We start from the raw sequence: 16,655 nt of genomic DNA on the forward strand, positions 1-16,655 counted from the left end.
CAGAAGGTTTTCCCCTGAAATCTCTTCCTCTTCAGACAATGCTACTGATGTCTCTGTTTCTGCTTTTCTTGCAGTTCGTTGCTCACCCCAACTGCCAGCAGCAGCTGCTCACCATGTGGTACGAAAACCTCTCAGGCCTACGGCAGCAATCCATAGCTGTGAAGTTCTTGGCAGTTTTTGGGGTCTCCATCGGGCTGCCCTTCCTTGCCATAGCCTACTGGATTGCTCCCTGCAGCAAGGTACAACCTCCTGATGGGCTGTTCACAGGCACTTTGCCCAGGGCCTGCAGGGAAACCCCAGATTTTCCCATCAAGATGTTGGGAAGTGATTCATGGTGTCCTCTAAGATTGCCCCAGGGGAGAGCAGGCTTGGGGCGTTGCTTGACAGACACCAATGGAACTGTCATGGTTGGAGATTCAGCTTTGCAGGGAAAGAAGTGGGGTGGTGGGCAAGAGGGTGAGGGAGTGGGGGACAGGAAAACAAAAGGAAAGAGAAATGTATAGGACATAACAACATAGGAGTGTAATGAAGAAAAAATAGAAGAGACACCAAAATTGGAAATAACTAAAGGAGGAGATTTTTGTTTTAGTTAACTCTGATGTTTAAATTCTTGGTTTTTCATGCACTTTTTGTTGTGGGTTCCTCCCTTCTTCAGGGCTCCTTTGTTACCTTTCCTCCTTCTTTCTGAGCTTGTGGTTTTAATTAGTGGAGCATTGTTGTGGTTTTAGTTAATGCAGCATTATTGTGGTTTTAGTTAACAGAGCATAATTTTGGATTTAGTTAGTGGAGCATCACTGTGGTTTTAGTTAATAGAGCACTATCATGGTTTTAGTTAGTGGAACATTATTATGACACATGGGCCTGAAACTCTGGCAAGCCCCAGAAAACTTCTTAGTGTTGCAGCAAGGACCAGACTGAATCATAAAATCTTTATGGTTTTGAGGGAAGAGATGGTGAAACCTGGAATACTGCTGCATACCTAAATATAGATCAGATGGAGGAAAAGAGTTTGGTGAGACCTAGAGGTCAAAGGACCAGAGCCAAACATTAATTTAGGTAAAATCTCAAGTGGTTTGTGGTATGAAATCTGTTGAAGTTTCATCCTGAAAGAATCTGCTCAAACAAGTGGAGATAAATAGGTGTATGGCTGAGTGATAAATAGCTTTGTCACTGCTCTTGCCACAGAAAAAGGGGTGGCAGGGGAGAAGATCATTTCACATTCAGCAATAGCCAGCAACATCATCCCTTACAAGGCAGATATCTTCTGCAGGAGGCTTGTCACAGGTACTTAAATTTGATAAAAATGACCCCTGGCACTGGTATTTTATTCAGTCTTGAAAGCATCTTCTTCCACTTCCTCTAAAAACCAGTGAGGAATCCTTTCTAACTTTATCAAACTCAAGTAGTTATAGATCCATCAATTAGTATTGAGGAAAGACTATAATTTGAAACACATATTAATACAACCAGAAAAAGTCCTTCAGTACATCTGAGATACCAAAACACGTTTCAGCCTTGGTCTCCTCCAAAATAGCTCCAAGAGGAGCACTTTGTGTTAGAGGATATGAGGATGTAACTTTATCTCCTCGAGGTCTGTGCAAACACAAAGCTCCTCATTTTTCATGGGTACCAGCCAGGACTCAGAGGTGCTCACAGAGGAGTTCATGTGAGATCCAGGCTGTGCTGTGGGTGCTTTTGGCTGGCTCATAGAGGGAATTATTGTGTGGAATTACCACCTTGGTTCCTTCATGTCAGACCCCAGCCTAGCAGGGATTTATGAAGCTGTTTAATTTCCTCCACCTCTGTTGGATGTGTTGGGAGTTGGCACACCAGCCAACAGCAACATTTGTGGTGCAGTCTCAGAATTACAGAGGCCACATTTGAATATGGCAACAGGTGGGAAGAACAGTTAGACTAGAAATAAGTGGAGAACTTAAAATAAAAACATAAAAACTAAGAGGAAAGAAACTGAGGCAACCCACACTAAAACTAAAACAGTTTTACAGCAGAAGTAAGAAATTATTGAGAAAGTTACTTGGTTTTAATTTCTTGAGGTAGGTGTATTAAAATTTAAAAATGGGGGGAGGGGGATACTTAACTTTTCTTCAGCTTTGATTTCATTATCCTAAACCTTTCATGCATTGTCATTTTTCAATGTTCCTTCCTTCTCACCCCACTAGACTTTGAAAAACCACATGTAACCTTCTAGCACAAAGCCCAATTGAAATTTCTTTCAGGCAGGTATTGTCTTTTAATGCATGGATTTGCCTTGATCAGAACAATGTAGTCTTGATTTTTGATTGGGGCCTGTGATAGAAATAACTGAATCACAAACACAATTTTTTCCCTAAGAATTGGTACCTCACCCAAAATCATCACTGTTAATTTCAAGGGCTGCAGGTTGATCCAAGGGCCTGCTATCCTCTCACAGTGTTATTGCAGAAAATTCTACACAGGCAGCATCTCCACTCTGAGCAGCCCAGTTTTGTCCTGGTCAACTTTACAAGTGTTTTATTTGGTTTTTACTGATGAACCAGTCTTGATGTTACACAACTGGGCAAAGAAATCATTTTTCCACCATAATAATCAGTTAAGATATTTAACTTACATCAGGCCTGTCTTCAGAGACTCACAGGTGCCCAGGTATGAGTCAGGGGCTCATTTCTGGACCAAGGCAGCAAGAAAAATGGAAAGTCTCTTCAGTATTTAGTAGCAGACACATTTTCCAATAGGATTTCCTACTCTGTCAACTTTATAAAATATTTTATTGACATTTTATAAACTCTGATAAGAAAAACAAATAAAGCCCCGAATTCTAGTACTTCCTTTGAATTTCTACTAGACCTAGAGACCTCTGCTTTTGAAATATTTCCTGTTCTGCCATAAGCAGAGACCAGGGCTCCTTGGAATTAATCTGCTATTGGAGATAAATATGAAAACAAGTAATTTCCTTTTTATGTCCTTTTTCCTATGAAGTTTTATTATCAAATCAGTGGATATTAAGAAAAAATGGATGCTATCTTGGCATCAAAGGGAAGGAATCAATAAGTAATAAACTGAAAAAAAACCAATTCCAATTAGCTTTGAGGGGAGCTTGGAAAGACCCCATCCAGGCCAGCTCTTCCATTGCTCCCTGTTGTGTCCAACACTACAGGCTTTGGCCCTAGTGCTCCTGAAAATGCTTCTACTCTTTCCATCATTCTGGAGTAATCTTGTCTTGGGTCACAGAAAATTTAAAATTTAAAGAGTGATATTTAAATTCATTTACCAAGAAAGCTTGTCAAGAAGAGCAGAACAATTATCTGTAGTGAAGAGACCTGCTGCTCTTGTTCTTGGCTTAGTGTATTAATATAAATCCTTGTATTCTGGGAGTAATTCTCCAGCTTTGGTACTAATTATGAGAGAAGGCTATCATAGCAAAGCATTTGAAAAGCATTACTAAAGTGTATTTAAACAGAAGGCTGTTTCTTACACATTGATAATGAACCGAGAATTCACCATTAATAAAAGATTCTAACATATAAGGATGAGAATTGTGTCCATCATTAGGATTTATATTGACACACAAGTGCATTCATATAACACAAACAAACATGTCTCTCATATAAATGTCCTGGCTCTTCATTTTCCACTCACCATATGGCCAGGGCAATTAGATATTACATGTGGGTTTAAAGAGGCACTGTAAGACATTGCCATGCATAGAAAATTACCCAATGCATAATGTCTAGTAATGGCAAATAACAACTTGAACAAATCTAAACTCGATTTAGCTAATGATCCTGAATCAATTACTGAATCTTTTTCACCGTGGGCAAAAGGTTTCAAATTTCATAGTGAAAAACATCTAGGACATCACATCAAATGTCACTGTTAGGTTGGATGTGACATACATACATGTGATCAGTGTCTAAGAAAAAAGTTTTTATTCTGCATGTTCTTCAGCTTATATACTCTTAACAAAGCATGATCTTAAGTCATTAACTACATGACAATAACCTATATTAATTGGTGCAAAGCAATTAGTGTCAATATAATTGGTAAAATTTTACAGAAATTTAATAAGGCACATATACACATCTACTTATGCACGTAGTTAGCTTACAAAAAATTTCATGTATCTTTTCTAATTTTTTTCCATCCTGACAGCTTTGTCTTCTTTTTTGCTATGGATACACTCAAAAATCATCACTTGTTATATCTTCTATTAACTCAGCTTTGCTTGCAGGCTAGCTGGGGTGGGTAAATAAAAACCTTCTGACTGTGCATGTTCCATTGCAGCTGGGACGTACCCTTCGAAGTCCTTTCATGAAGTTTGTGGCTCATGCAGTTTCCTTCACAATCTTCCTGGGACTGTTAGTGGTGAACGCCTCCGATCGGTTTGAAGGGGTCAAAAACCTCCCCAACGAGACCATCACGGACCATCCAAAGCAAATATTCCGAGTCAAAACAACCCAGTTCTCATGGACAGAATTGCTGATCATGAAGTGGGTATTGGGTAAGTAAAGCCAAAATGTCCACAAGTGCTCTGTGGAAATTCAACATCATTAGGAATGGCATAATACACAGTGGCAAGACAAAGAAAAATTAAAAAAAGATACAAAACAAAAACAAACAAAAAACCAACCCTCCCACCCCAAAAAATCAACAAAACCCCAAGCTAAACAAACAAAAAGCCCAAACCAAGAAAACTCCCCAAAACTGAAACAACTTACTATGAGTCTAGAGGTTGATGTCAAGACTTTTGATGAAAAGAGGAGTGAAGAAGTCTTTGACCTTGGCCACCACTTTTGAAAACATTGAATGTTGCTTAGCAAATTCTCATTTACTTGATTTTTTCCACTTTTCATCATAAATGCTATAGATGTTGCCTATTTCTCTCTGTTGGTTTAATCATTGCATCTTAAAGAAGGTAATATTATAATAGAAACCTGTGGCTTCACTCTGGGACAAAGTGAGCAGAAAGAAGTGTGGTGAGTCTGGCTGATTTATTACCCTGCCATGGGATCCTACTGTAATTCACTGAACCTCAGTGTCTTTGTCTGCAAAATGAATATAATGTCATTTGCTTTTCTTGTAGTGCACTCCAAGGTCTAGTGATGAAACCTTCTAGGCAAGTAAGAGCTAGATTTTATGAAATCCTCAGTATGAAATTTTTGCTGGTGAGAGGACAGTGCAGTGCTCAAATCTTAGAAAAGAAATTAAGTTATTCAGCAATTACAAAGTAAGGATTCATGTGGGTGAACCCTTTGAGTGTGAAAGTGTGCCACATCCACAAGTTAAATTTCTAAGGAGTTTCAGACAAATTCAGATGTCTCACTTTTCCTACAGGCATCATTTACTCCTGGCAGGTCACTTAGTTTGAACCACTAATCTAAACAAGTTCAGGAGAATTTATTGGGAAATTGAGCTTATCAACTCTGGAGAATCTCTGTCTACCTCTCCTCTATCTATTTTTGTTCACCACCATGATTTTGATTCTCTTCTTGCAGCAAATAATTCCACTGTTCCATAAGTACTCATGGCATTAAATTCCCCTGAAAAATAGGATATGGCTGCTCTATCTGATGACTTCCTGGCCAATGTTTCTTTGTTCCCTGTCCCTGTGATTATCAGAATCCCATACAGGATATTAGGCTAGAAAATACTGAATAGATGCCAGACTGGATAGAGTAAGACTGTAAGATTTATTTTTAAAATTATATTAAAGCAGTTGGACAAGATGATTAGATTTTAAACTAGGTATTCTTTTCTTATAGGCAGTAGGTATCTGTCTGCTTGTTGAGTTCCTGAGAGATGAAGAAAACATTTCATTTAAAGAGAAGGTTTTCACTTTTCTGGGAGTAGAAAGGTGATTCATTGTACAGACTCCTGAATATAATGAGATTTTCTAATGACTGCCTACATCTGCACTGGCAATCTTCTCTGGCCATTTTACCTGCTTGCCTCCATAAAGCTTCAAGTAATGTTTCAGCAATACTGAGGTGAAAGTTTGGTGCACATGGCCTGCAGACACCTGCACTTGTTGAGCCCCATGTGTGACCCTGAACTTCAAGGATTGTAAAAGCACTAAGGGTAGCAGCTTTTGGTGCTAAAAACTTACAGATATTATAAATACCTATATGCAAGTAGAAATATAATTGAAGTGGCCAACATAGACCTACCTAGTGTCCTTCTCTGATGGAGTGACTGTGTAAGTGCACAAGGACAAGCTGCAGATGCCATTTAACTGGGCTTCTGGAAAGCCTTTGACACGGATCCCCACAACATCCTTCTCTCTAAATCAGAGACAGATGGATTTGATGGGTGGACTGATAGATGTGTAAGAAAGCTGCTGAGGGCTGTGTGGGCAGTGGCTCAGAGTCCACTGATGGACATTGGTGACAAGTGGTGTCCCTCAGGGTCTGTACAGGGACCAGTGTTATTTAATACCAACATTAATGACAGAGAGCTCAGGTGCAGCCTTAGTGAGCTGGCAGATGGTAAATGCTGAGGCTGGCACACCTGAAGGATGGGATGAATTGTCCAGACAAGTTTAAGGAATAGTGGGGATCTCATGAGGTTAAACAAGAACAATATCCCCTTTGTGTGTGGTGCACAGAAATTTTGGCTCATGCACCCAGGGCTCATTGCTTGCCTTGGCTGCCTTTTCCCTGTGGCCAGGACTTCCCATCTCTTCCTCTTCAAATGAGGAAGGCTGGCATTTTCCTCATGAGCAGCATGGACAAAAGTGTGCACTGAAAGCAGGGGGTTTATATCTAATCCCCACTGCAAAAGCAGCCAGGGTAGCAGTTAAACTCTGGGTAGATGCAATCTGAGCACTATTAATCTCTTAATCCAACAGCCTTTGGTGGACCCAGGAAGGCTCAAAGGCAGCTCTGCAACATCAGCTGCTCCTGATTTATGTACCAGGCCAGAGGATATAAAAATCTGACAAATTGTTCCTTTTTGTGCACAGGTGGTGAACAGCACTTGCACACTCCCATTTTTCTTCCAGATGGGCTGTGCCTGTATCTTGACTCTCCTTCCCCTGCTGAAACCAGAACTGCCCATCAAGGTGACATTTCTGATTATCCCTGCTGTGGGAACAAGAGGCATGCAGGAGCCTAGGAGCTGCTCACATCCACATCTCAGAGCATCAAACTCAGGGAAACACCCCCTGCCAGAGCCACTGGGGGCCTCAGAAACCCACACTGCAATGTAATCCTGGCACAGCTGCTTTGTCTAACTACTTCTCCTTATTTCTTACACCTCATCTTATGTCCCATCCCCTGAATTTTAGCTGACTTTTCTCAATACTTTTACTAAAGAGGAGCTTTAAATTACTCCCTCACAATGTATATACAATTACCCAGCAATACTGACCAAGTAATTACTGTAACTTTTCTACTTGTCCTGAACAGACATTTTTAAAAAATGATTGCCACAAATTTGGGTAAAAGAACAGTGGAAATTATAGGCCAATAGCACGTCACTTTCACAGAGGGGTTCTTATTTTAGTCAGACTCCTCAGTTTTAGACACTTCTTCATTAATCTGTGGCTTAGGTATATTAAGTGAGCAAGATTAAAAATAAATTTGGATGGGAATCATTTCTGGTCATCAGTGAACAAGTGCTTGGTTGGGCAATGCTACCATGCATGTGCTATTTCCTTAAGTGCTTTAGTACCTTTATAAAGCACACATGTAATGCACAGGGCTAATGGCTCCCATCCATCATTTCTGGAATGCTTTTTCTTCAAGGTGGAAATGTGTCTTTAATATTTCATCCTTGCTCCAGGAAAATTCCTGAGAAACCAATTCTTCCACCTTCTCCCTTAGGCTATTTATTATTAAATCTCACTCATGGTGTGGGATGAAGCTCCTGCTTTTACACAGCCAAGCACCATGGAGGAGGAGAGCTGGGAGGCTCCTCTCCTGCCCTCTGCCCAGCATCCTGCAGGTCTCAGGCTCTCTGCCAGGACAGACCTAAATCAGGGCACATCTCCAGGGAGTTCCCAGGGCTGTGGAGCTCACAGGCTCGCTGTGACCTTGGCTGATGGGGCTATGGAGAGCTCAGCTTTCCTTTTTCTCTTTCAATCCTTCCCCATGCGCAAGGACCGAGAACAGCAGCTCTCCTCTCCTCCACCTCAGGCTAAATTCCCAGTGACCTGTTTCCCTCTCTGTAACCCCAGTGCACCCCTGGGGACACCCCAGGAGCTTCAGAAGGAGCCAAGCAAAAGCATTTACATGCCACACCACGAGAGCTTCCAGCAGAGAGGATGAGAGGAGTTCACAGAGAGGAGAAGATTGCAGGAGGCCACATGGAAATTGGCAGGCGCTGCTCCTCCTTGATTAAATGTGAATTTTGCTGCTGCTATGGAAACAGGACTGGGTAGAGCGCAGGAAATATTTATCAGTGGGTTAAATATTCCAACAATTTAGCTATTCAGGAGCAAGATTTCGGCCCTGGAGCCCTGCTGGGATTGAAAGTTGGGCAAATTGGTGAATCTGACCTGAGTTCTTTGACTGAATTCACTTGTCCACTCCAGCTCTTCCCAGTGGGACATGGATGTCAAATATTTGAATTCACTGGGTTTGGCAGGTTTATTTTTAAGTCTGTTGTCAGAAATCATCAATTTGGGCTAAACTCAGTGTTTCCAAAGTGGTGGTTCAGACTTTAATATATGGAAATTCATTATTTAATACAGAAAGCTTTATGAAATTGTAAGGAACGAATTTCTGTCTTACCCTTTTTTAATCATACTAAACTTACTATTGAACAGTTCTGTTTGCACTCTCAAAATGGACACAGCCACTATCTTAGGGAAGGAGGAAAAGAGCAGCAGAGCAAGCAGTGCCATCTTCAGTGCCACGGTGTAGGAAGGGTATTCTGGGGACAAGAGAGGAAATCTACATTTTTTCCAACTGCATCAGGAGTAGAATTTTCTAGTGTCATCAGAATTTCCGAATGGTGCTTTTTCTGTAGTCATCATCAGAAATCAGCTTTTCCATTGACTTATATAGTGACATTTTGAGATTTCTGCATCATAAGCACAAAAGGTTGTATTAATTTTTAAGAAAAGATGACATGAGCCATTCTCAATTCACTTGTTTAATTAAAGTCTTTTGCTTTGATCTTAAAAGCCACTGCAAGCAGGAAGCAAACAGATCTGTCTGAATAGAGGAACATGTCCTGTGTTTGCCAGCTAAAGATGCTCTGATCCCTCCACAGGTATGATATGGTCAGAGTGCAAGGAGATCTGGGAAGAGGGTCCACGTGAATACGTGGTGCATCTCTGGAACCTGCTGGACTTTGGGATGCTGTCCATCTTTGTGGCATCATTCACTGCCAGGTTAATGGCTTTCCTCAAAGCCTCTGAGGCACAACAGTACGTAGATCAGTACGTTCAGGATGATGACCTCAATAATGTCACCCTTCCCCCTGAAGTTGCTTACTTTACCTATGGTAAGATGCTTTTTGCTATCTAATATTTCCTGTTCTTTTAAGTTAATGTGTGGCAGTACTGAAAGCAGCTTTCTTTTTGTGATATTTATATTGTTTTCTTCTAAATAAAGCAAATTATTTTCCCTAGATCTACCCATTCCAGCCATCTTCCTAACCAGTCAGAAAGGACCCAAACCTCACTCAGCCTCTGCTCTTGTGCTACAGCCACATTCAGGTCAATCACATGCTGAAAATGTAGCTTGAGCAACAGGTAATCAGGAACTCTGAGTGAGCAGAATAGAATTTAAATTACAGATGAATTAATCTGCTTGGCTTTCCAAATGAGGGAGGAGGGAAATGTGTGAACAAACACAGGATCTGAGGCTGCAGTAACTCTGCATTTCTGTTACATCCAACACCTCTACAAAAATAAATAAGAATAGCAATAAAAATAGCTGCTGCTCATCAAAACCTACATTTTTGTAGAGCCTGTATCATCTCTAAGTGCTGACATTGGGAAATACAAGCCACAGCAGTGCCTTGAAAATGTTCTTTTGGATGGCTGAAATGGTTTTCCTTTGCTGTACAGAAATGAACAGAGCTTCACACACGTGTGGGGACCGGAGACATTGCACACCTCTACCAGCTCTAGATGGCACCTGGGCAAAACCCATGGGGATTTTTGCTCACAGGGAACTGCAGAAGCTCCAGAACTGGGCACTAAGGAGCACCAGGGGCTCCCTAGGTGTTCTGCTGGTTGTTCTGGTGCTGCACTTGGGCAGGAGAGGAGAGCTGGGCCAGCACTTCCTCCACTTAGACCCACAGAGCCCCAGAGCCACGGGCCTGAGCCAGAGCAGTTCCACAGGACCTGGGGGCCCCAGCAGCTCAGCCTCTTGCACCCCTCCCTGCCCACGCAAGCCAAGAGCCACGGGGATGGGGTTGTGGCTTTTCCCTCTCTGCCTTGCTGCTCACCCATTTAAAGTGAGTTCATGACACAAAGGTGCAAAGGGTCCAGAACAGAATATCCCAACAAGATCCTGTGAATTCCTCCATCTGCTGCTTTTCCTTTGGTTCAGATTACTGCAAATAATGCCTAAGTTTAGTGCTGTGGCCCTGAAGATGTCACATGTTTTAATGTGAGTCTCAGTCTTTCCATCAAGAATCTGAGGGGATGCAAGGACACTTATAAGCCATGTTAATACAAATGTTTACATTTCAGCAGATTAGGTAAATGGTGCATATTTGGGGCTTTCTAAAATAGAAATATTAGAGTAACTAGACTTCAGAAACCGGTTTTAATATAGAGATAATATGAAAATGGTACACAATGTTTATACCTGCTTTATCTAAACAAATCCTAACTTTCTTATCTAATGGTGGGGATAGAAGATCTTGTTCTCCCTAATGCTTCCTTTCCAAATACTGACACAGTGCCCTGTATCCAAATCTACAGCTGTACTCCACTGTGTTGTGGTTTTGGTTCTCCATCTCAAGAGCTTCAATTGGAGAAAGCACAGCACAGTTAATATTCAACTAGGAAACAGAAAATAATCGAGTTTGTTTAAAGCCATGCTGGTTTTTTTTCACTGTGTGGCTTCAGTAAATCCCAGTGATTTGGCAATTTCCTGCCTTTACCATGTGAAAAATACAACTAATTCACCATATTTGTACAGCATGTTGTGGTCCAGTGTACAGTTACCCCAAAGTTGTTTTTTTTTTCCTGTTTAACTCCCACCCGAATGCAAGACTGAGTCTGGAAAAGGGTCATTTATCATAGCAGCTTCCACCTAACCCTTTTTGTTACTAACACCCCGTGTACATGTATTGTTTTAGCCAGGAACAAGTGGCTCCCCTCGGATCCCCAGATCATTTCAGAAGGCCTGTATGCCATAGCTGTGGTACTCAGCTTCTCCCGCATTGCTTACATTCTTCCAGCCAACGAAAGCTTCGGCCCCCTGCAGATCTCTCTGGGCAGGACCGTGAAGGACATCTTCAAGTTCATGGTCATCTTCATCATGGTGTTCCTAGCCTTCATGATTGGGATGTTCAACCTTTACTCTTACTACCTTGGTGCAAAGTACAACCCCGCGTTTACAACGTGAGTACCCGCGGGACGAGGCTGCTCTGCAGGGCTGGCCCCCCTGGCCCTCGGCTCAGGGGCTTCCTGCTGCAGCTCTGGGGGGAAATCACACCCAGGTTTTGACAGGGAAACTGGTACCACTGATTTATTAAAAAATATGGGTGTGGATCTAGTACCGATATCCAGCTGCGACGGACAAAGACTCTCTAACAGTTCGAAGTTAGAAAGTGTGTTTAATGTAGGATAGCTCCCAAATCCACACTGCAATTTACAGGTGATTACAGACTCCTTTTATCTATACAGGTATTGAATACCCAGAATACAAATGCATATTCATCACCTTGGTACATCCCATTCCCTGCTTCATATGGTAATTAGTTCAAAAGCTATTAAGCATTTTATTAAGCGTATTAAGTGTAGTTTGTTCCTTGAAATGGGTCGGTGGTCCCTTTCATGGGGAGGGGTCCCAAAATGAGGAAGTAAATGAAGTCTTCCTCGTTCTGACCTTTCTACCTTTTCAATGCAAATACGACAAATTAACCCTTGGTAGAACTCCCATTCCCTGTCTCCAATTGGTTTCAGAACAGAGGAGGCCTACAATTGTCTTATGTTCCTAAAAGCTATTTATCAGTTTCTATATTCTTCATTATAAACCCAGCTAACCAAACACTGTGTTGACAAGCAATGAATTATTAGTTAACTACTAACTCTTAACTTCATCAAGGCCTACCCATTTATTTTAATTAACTCCAATAAAGCTTATCTCTAACTAAAATCTTAGCTCCTCTGAAATCTCTAAATTCCTTAAAGTTTATGTCTCACCACAGCCTGCAGCCCTGGCAGCCAGCTCTAGGCCTGAGTGTAGGGAGAGGAGCAGTTCAGATCTGGTTATTTCTGGAAATCAAACATCTGGAAATGTTTGTGAGATGTTCAGTTCGATGTGTCAAGAGAAGCAGTGGAAAAGTTAAACCTAAGATTAATGTTCTTAAACCTGTGAGATGAAATGTGTGTAAAATAAGGAAGGCTTTTTCTTCTCTGAGAGCCAGCATTGTGGGTTCAATTCCCATAGAGGCCACTCATTTAAGAGCTGGACTCAATGGTCCTTGGGGGTCCCTTCCAACCGTAATTGTGTGACCTGTTTTAGGACATCATCCCAGTGCAGCTGTGATTATCGGGTGCCCTTCTGCAGAGCCAGCTGCTGGCCATGGTGCTCAAAACAGAGCAAAACCACCCAGGGTGCCCGGGATGTGGGGCTCAAGCAGAAACCATCTGAAAGCTGCACAGAGCATCCCACCAGGCTGCTCCCCACAGTGGCTCTGCCTGGCCACGCTCCCCTGCCAGCACTCCCAGCCCTGCAGAGCTGCCTGTGCTCAGGGTCCCTCCCTCACCTTGTCAGGGATGTTGGGAAGAGAAGGAGGTTGTTGCAAATGCCAATGGAATGAGGTTCAGGGTGAGGCTGCTTTTGAACTTAGAGCCCTTTGGTGGGGTGGTGTTCACAGGGGTTCCAAGATGAGGGAAGAGACAAGAATCTTGACTCCATGTTTCAGAAGGCTGATTTATTATTTTATGATATATATTATATTAAAAGAAACTGATATATTAAAACTATAATAAAAAAATAGAAGAAAGGATTTCATCAGAAGGCTTGAAAGGAAAGGGAAGAATGGAATGATAAAAGCTTGTGACTCTAAGAGAGTCTGAGCCAGCTGACTGTGATTGGCCATTAATTGGAAACAACCACATGAGACCAATCAAAGATGCACCTGTTGCATTCTACAGCAGCAGATAATTATTGTTTTTCTTTTCCTCTGAGGCTTCTCAACTTCTCGGGAGAAAAATCCTAGCGAAGGGATTTTTCAGAAAATATCATGGCTACACTTTGGTGGCAGGGCAAAATGCAGTCTGGATTCTACAGGACCCAGGAACACAAGTCCTGATCCTGTAGGGGACAGCTGAGGTCCTGAAGGAGTTTCCAGAGCAGGGGACAGTCCTGTTGAGTATGAGGGATGTGTCCCATGCATCCAGGGGGAAGCCTCCTCCCTCTCTGCAATGTGGCACCAGCACAGCATGGGACAGCCTGTTTTGTGTCACAAATCCACCTTGACTTGCCTTAGGGACACAGTGGGGAGGGTTTTCCTTCCCTCACACCTGTCTTGGCATGATGTTTTCCCCCTGCTGTGAGCTGACTTCCAGGAAACCACTCCAGAGCCATAGAGCCTGAGCCCACAGTGGTGACTGTGAGCACAGCAGACATTTGATGCTGCATTTGATGTGTCAGTCCTGGGACGTGTTACACATGAGCCTGGGGCTAAGCTCATCACTCCTCTTGGAGAAATTACCTTTCCAGCATCATTTCTGTCCTGCAAGTTGCTGTTGCCTTACAGTTTTACCACACCACCCTCTTGTGCCACATGTAACCTGTAACACAATGTTTACTTTCCCCTGTTGAGCCAAATTTGCATTCTAGACCTCTCCTGGAGCCTTAGGGTGCATTTTAGTGGAAGGATTTATGAGACCAGATACATTTACATTTATCTGTGCTCAGTAGTTGGGGAGAAGAGAACTGAGTGTGTGGGATGTGACTTGCTTCAGATTCGAAAAGGAGATGCCCTTGAAGCACAAGATTTAATGAGAATCAAGGCTGTATCACCTCTGGCTGCCTGGGGGCACAGCAGCCCTCACTTGTGGCATCCCCCAGGCACATCCCTGGAGAACAGCACTGACAAATTCCAGCCACTGGTGCAACTCAGCCCAGTAGCTCTCTTATTAGCACTCATTATCTAAGTGCATCTTCCAGTAGTTTGCGACTCCATTGTCAGCGTCCGGCTGGCTCCAGCACTGCCAGCAGCACGGGGGGCCCTTCTCCCGATACCGGCTTCGGGATAGCGCCTGAGGCAGTGCCCAGCTTGCGGCTGCAGGCACACCTTGTGCAGGACGGAGTCTGGTAAAGGCTGCAGCCAGCGGAAAGAAGAGGGCGGACTCAAACTATGGCTTAGTCGGAGCTTTAATGAACCCCACGGGGACCAGCAGGAGGAGACGAGGAGGAGGGAATAGCAGCAGGTTTTAAAGGGTAGGGAGAACAAGGGAGGTGCCAGGCATTGGGCCAATGGGGGTACAGTGGGGAGTGGGGTCCAAGGGATTGACACCTGAGCAGCACCAACGGGGAACATTCTGGGGAGGGGCCCCGGTCCCTCAGCCAACCATCGAACTCCCCTGCTGGAACATTCTAGCAGTAAGGGCGGGGAGTGAGAGTGATTGGCGGGGCACTGGGGAGGGTCAGAAGAAAAGATCCAAGGGTTTCCAGGGAAACCGGGGCGGAGTTTAGGGGATACATTGTCCGCTGAGGTGGAGCCAGGGAGACAGACAGCTCCAAAGGCGGGAAGGGAGAACTGGGGCAGAACCATTTTCAGACATAGGGGGACTGGAACAAACCAACCTAAGAACTTAACAAAACACACTGCAACAGTAGTTACTGTCTTTTGATTGAAATAATGATCAAACATTCACTAAAATGATGACTGCTCACTGGAGTAAAGATTGCTTTGAATGCCCAAGGGATATTTGGACTGGGGAGACATCCTCCTTAACTTCAGCCTGCTGACTACTTATCCTGGGGCAACTTCATGTTCTTACAAAGCAAATCTTCCATGAGCATAAAATTTCCTTTCAAGAATTTGGAAGAGCCTTTAAAAATACTTACTTTCTTCTGATTATTTAAACATACAGGAGTGGCAAATGATGATCAGTGGAAACGAGCCCTTTCATCATGTGAAACAAAGAGAATAGATTTACATTCGTTCCAAAAATCCTTCTTAGACATTCCATGCAACAAACTAGAAGGCCTGAGGTAGACAGCCTCAAACAATTTTAATAGGAAAATTGCAAGGTTGTTTTGGCAGATGGGCAGACACCAGTTGTAGCAATTCCTCCTGCTCTAGTTTGGGTGGCTGCTTGTTGGCCTTGCTGAAGGTGATGGTCTCCTGATGCCATCAGCTTACTCATGGAAAGGAGGAAGATTTCAGTATTGGAGCTTGGCTATTGCAGCTGTCCATTCCCTGAAAAATCCCTGGGGCAAAAAGGGGTCATGCTTACTTTGGTGTCCTCATAACCCTTCTGTGACTGCAGCAGCATCACAGAAGGCATCTCCTGGGAGCATGTTTGTGAATTCTGATGAGGATAGGTGAAATTTTAGAGCGAGTTTTGCAGTCAGAAATGTGAATATTTAACTCTGATTCTCAGAGGTCACTTGGACAGTTGTGACAGAAAAAGACCCACTGGATTTGTGCCCATAATTGACCGTGGGCAGTTCCAAACAGCATTGGCAGCTCCCTGGATTGCCTCAGTGGGAAGCCTTAGACAAACAGCTGCTCACTAAAATACTTCAAATTACACATTTAAAAAAAGCACACCTTCCCAGGGCAGTATGTAAGCAGAAAAAAGCGTGTACACTGAGGGAATTGCTTGCTTAGTTCTAATGATAATAGTTAGTGAATATTTGGTTTAACTTTCACCCTCCCTTTCTACTGTACTTTGAAATTGTGTACTCAATTTCTTCTCTGTTCATCTACAGAGCAAGCACATAGCACCCCAGTGGCCTCTGCTTTGGGTTATTATACAAGGTTTCTGTCATTTCTCTCCTTTTGATGTTCTGGAAGCAAATGAAATAAGGATGCAGTTGTCTTTACTCCACACTAGTTAAATATAGAAATTATTTAACTAAATACACTTTCAAAAATTTTTGGAAGTTCTTCAATGCTGAAGAGCAGATCATTTCCACAGCAGTTGCCACCACACCAGCTATGTTTATCTGTTTATCAGATGCTGTGTACAGCACACAGCTCTTGAAACAGCCTGTAATTAAGAACATGCTATGCAAACAAAATCGAAATGGAGGCAAGGCTGATTGTGTTCATCTTGCTTTCTGCATCAGAAATCAGGCTGAAGGCTACAAGGCAAGGTTTTCTGTCTCACTCTCCCCAAAGGGGAATGTGACTCACTGCTCAGTGCCAAAGCTACTTTGAAGCTTGGAGGCTTTTTTCTACTTGTTTTGTTTTGTCAAAATGTGATAGTTTTGTAGATTGCATTGACTGTGTTGCTTTTTTGGCAGAGTTAGTTCTCAAATTCATTTAAGGAGATAAATCTGAAAGGA

At 42.8% G+C, this 16,655-nt stretch overlaps 2 protein-coding genes across 7 annotated transcripts in view; one reads left to right on the plus strand and one right to left on the minus strand.

Moving 5' to 3' along the window:
- TRPC7 (transient receptor potential cation channel subfamily C member 7) overlaps positions 1-16,655 on the plus strand; it is a 73,339-nt gene that overhangs the window by 42,385 nt on the left and 14,299 nt on the right. The window contains 4 exon segments of the mRNA XM_054642833.2: positions 75-239; positions 4,282-4,498; positions 9,214-9,447; positions 11,260-11,524. Of these exon segments, the coding sequence (XP_054498808.2) occupies positions 75-239; positions 4,282-4,498; positions 9,214-9,447; positions 11,260-11,524 (881 nt within the window).
- Positions 3,425-16,655, minus strand: part of LOC143695300 (uncharacterized) — a 77,271-nt gene continuing 64,040 nt past the window's right edge. For 5 of the 6 annotated variants that reach the window (XR_013184408.1, XR_013184410.1, XR_013184409.1 and 2 more), the window contains one exon: positions 3,425-4,528. The gene's annotated coding sequence lies outside the window, so the exon portion shown is untranslated. Of the gene's footprint in view, positions 4,529-8,882; positions 9,022-16,655 lie in introns of those variants that run through there. The other variant, XR_013184413.1, reaches the window with a different exon arrangement.

This window comes from Agelaius phoeniceus, chromosome 15, assembly GCF_051311805.1.
Source record: "Agelaius phoeniceus isolate bAgePho1 chromosome 15, bAgePho1.hap1, whole genome shotgun sequence".
NCBI lineage: Eukaryota > Metazoa > Chordata > Aves > Passeriformes > Icteridae > Agelaius > Agelaius phoeniceus.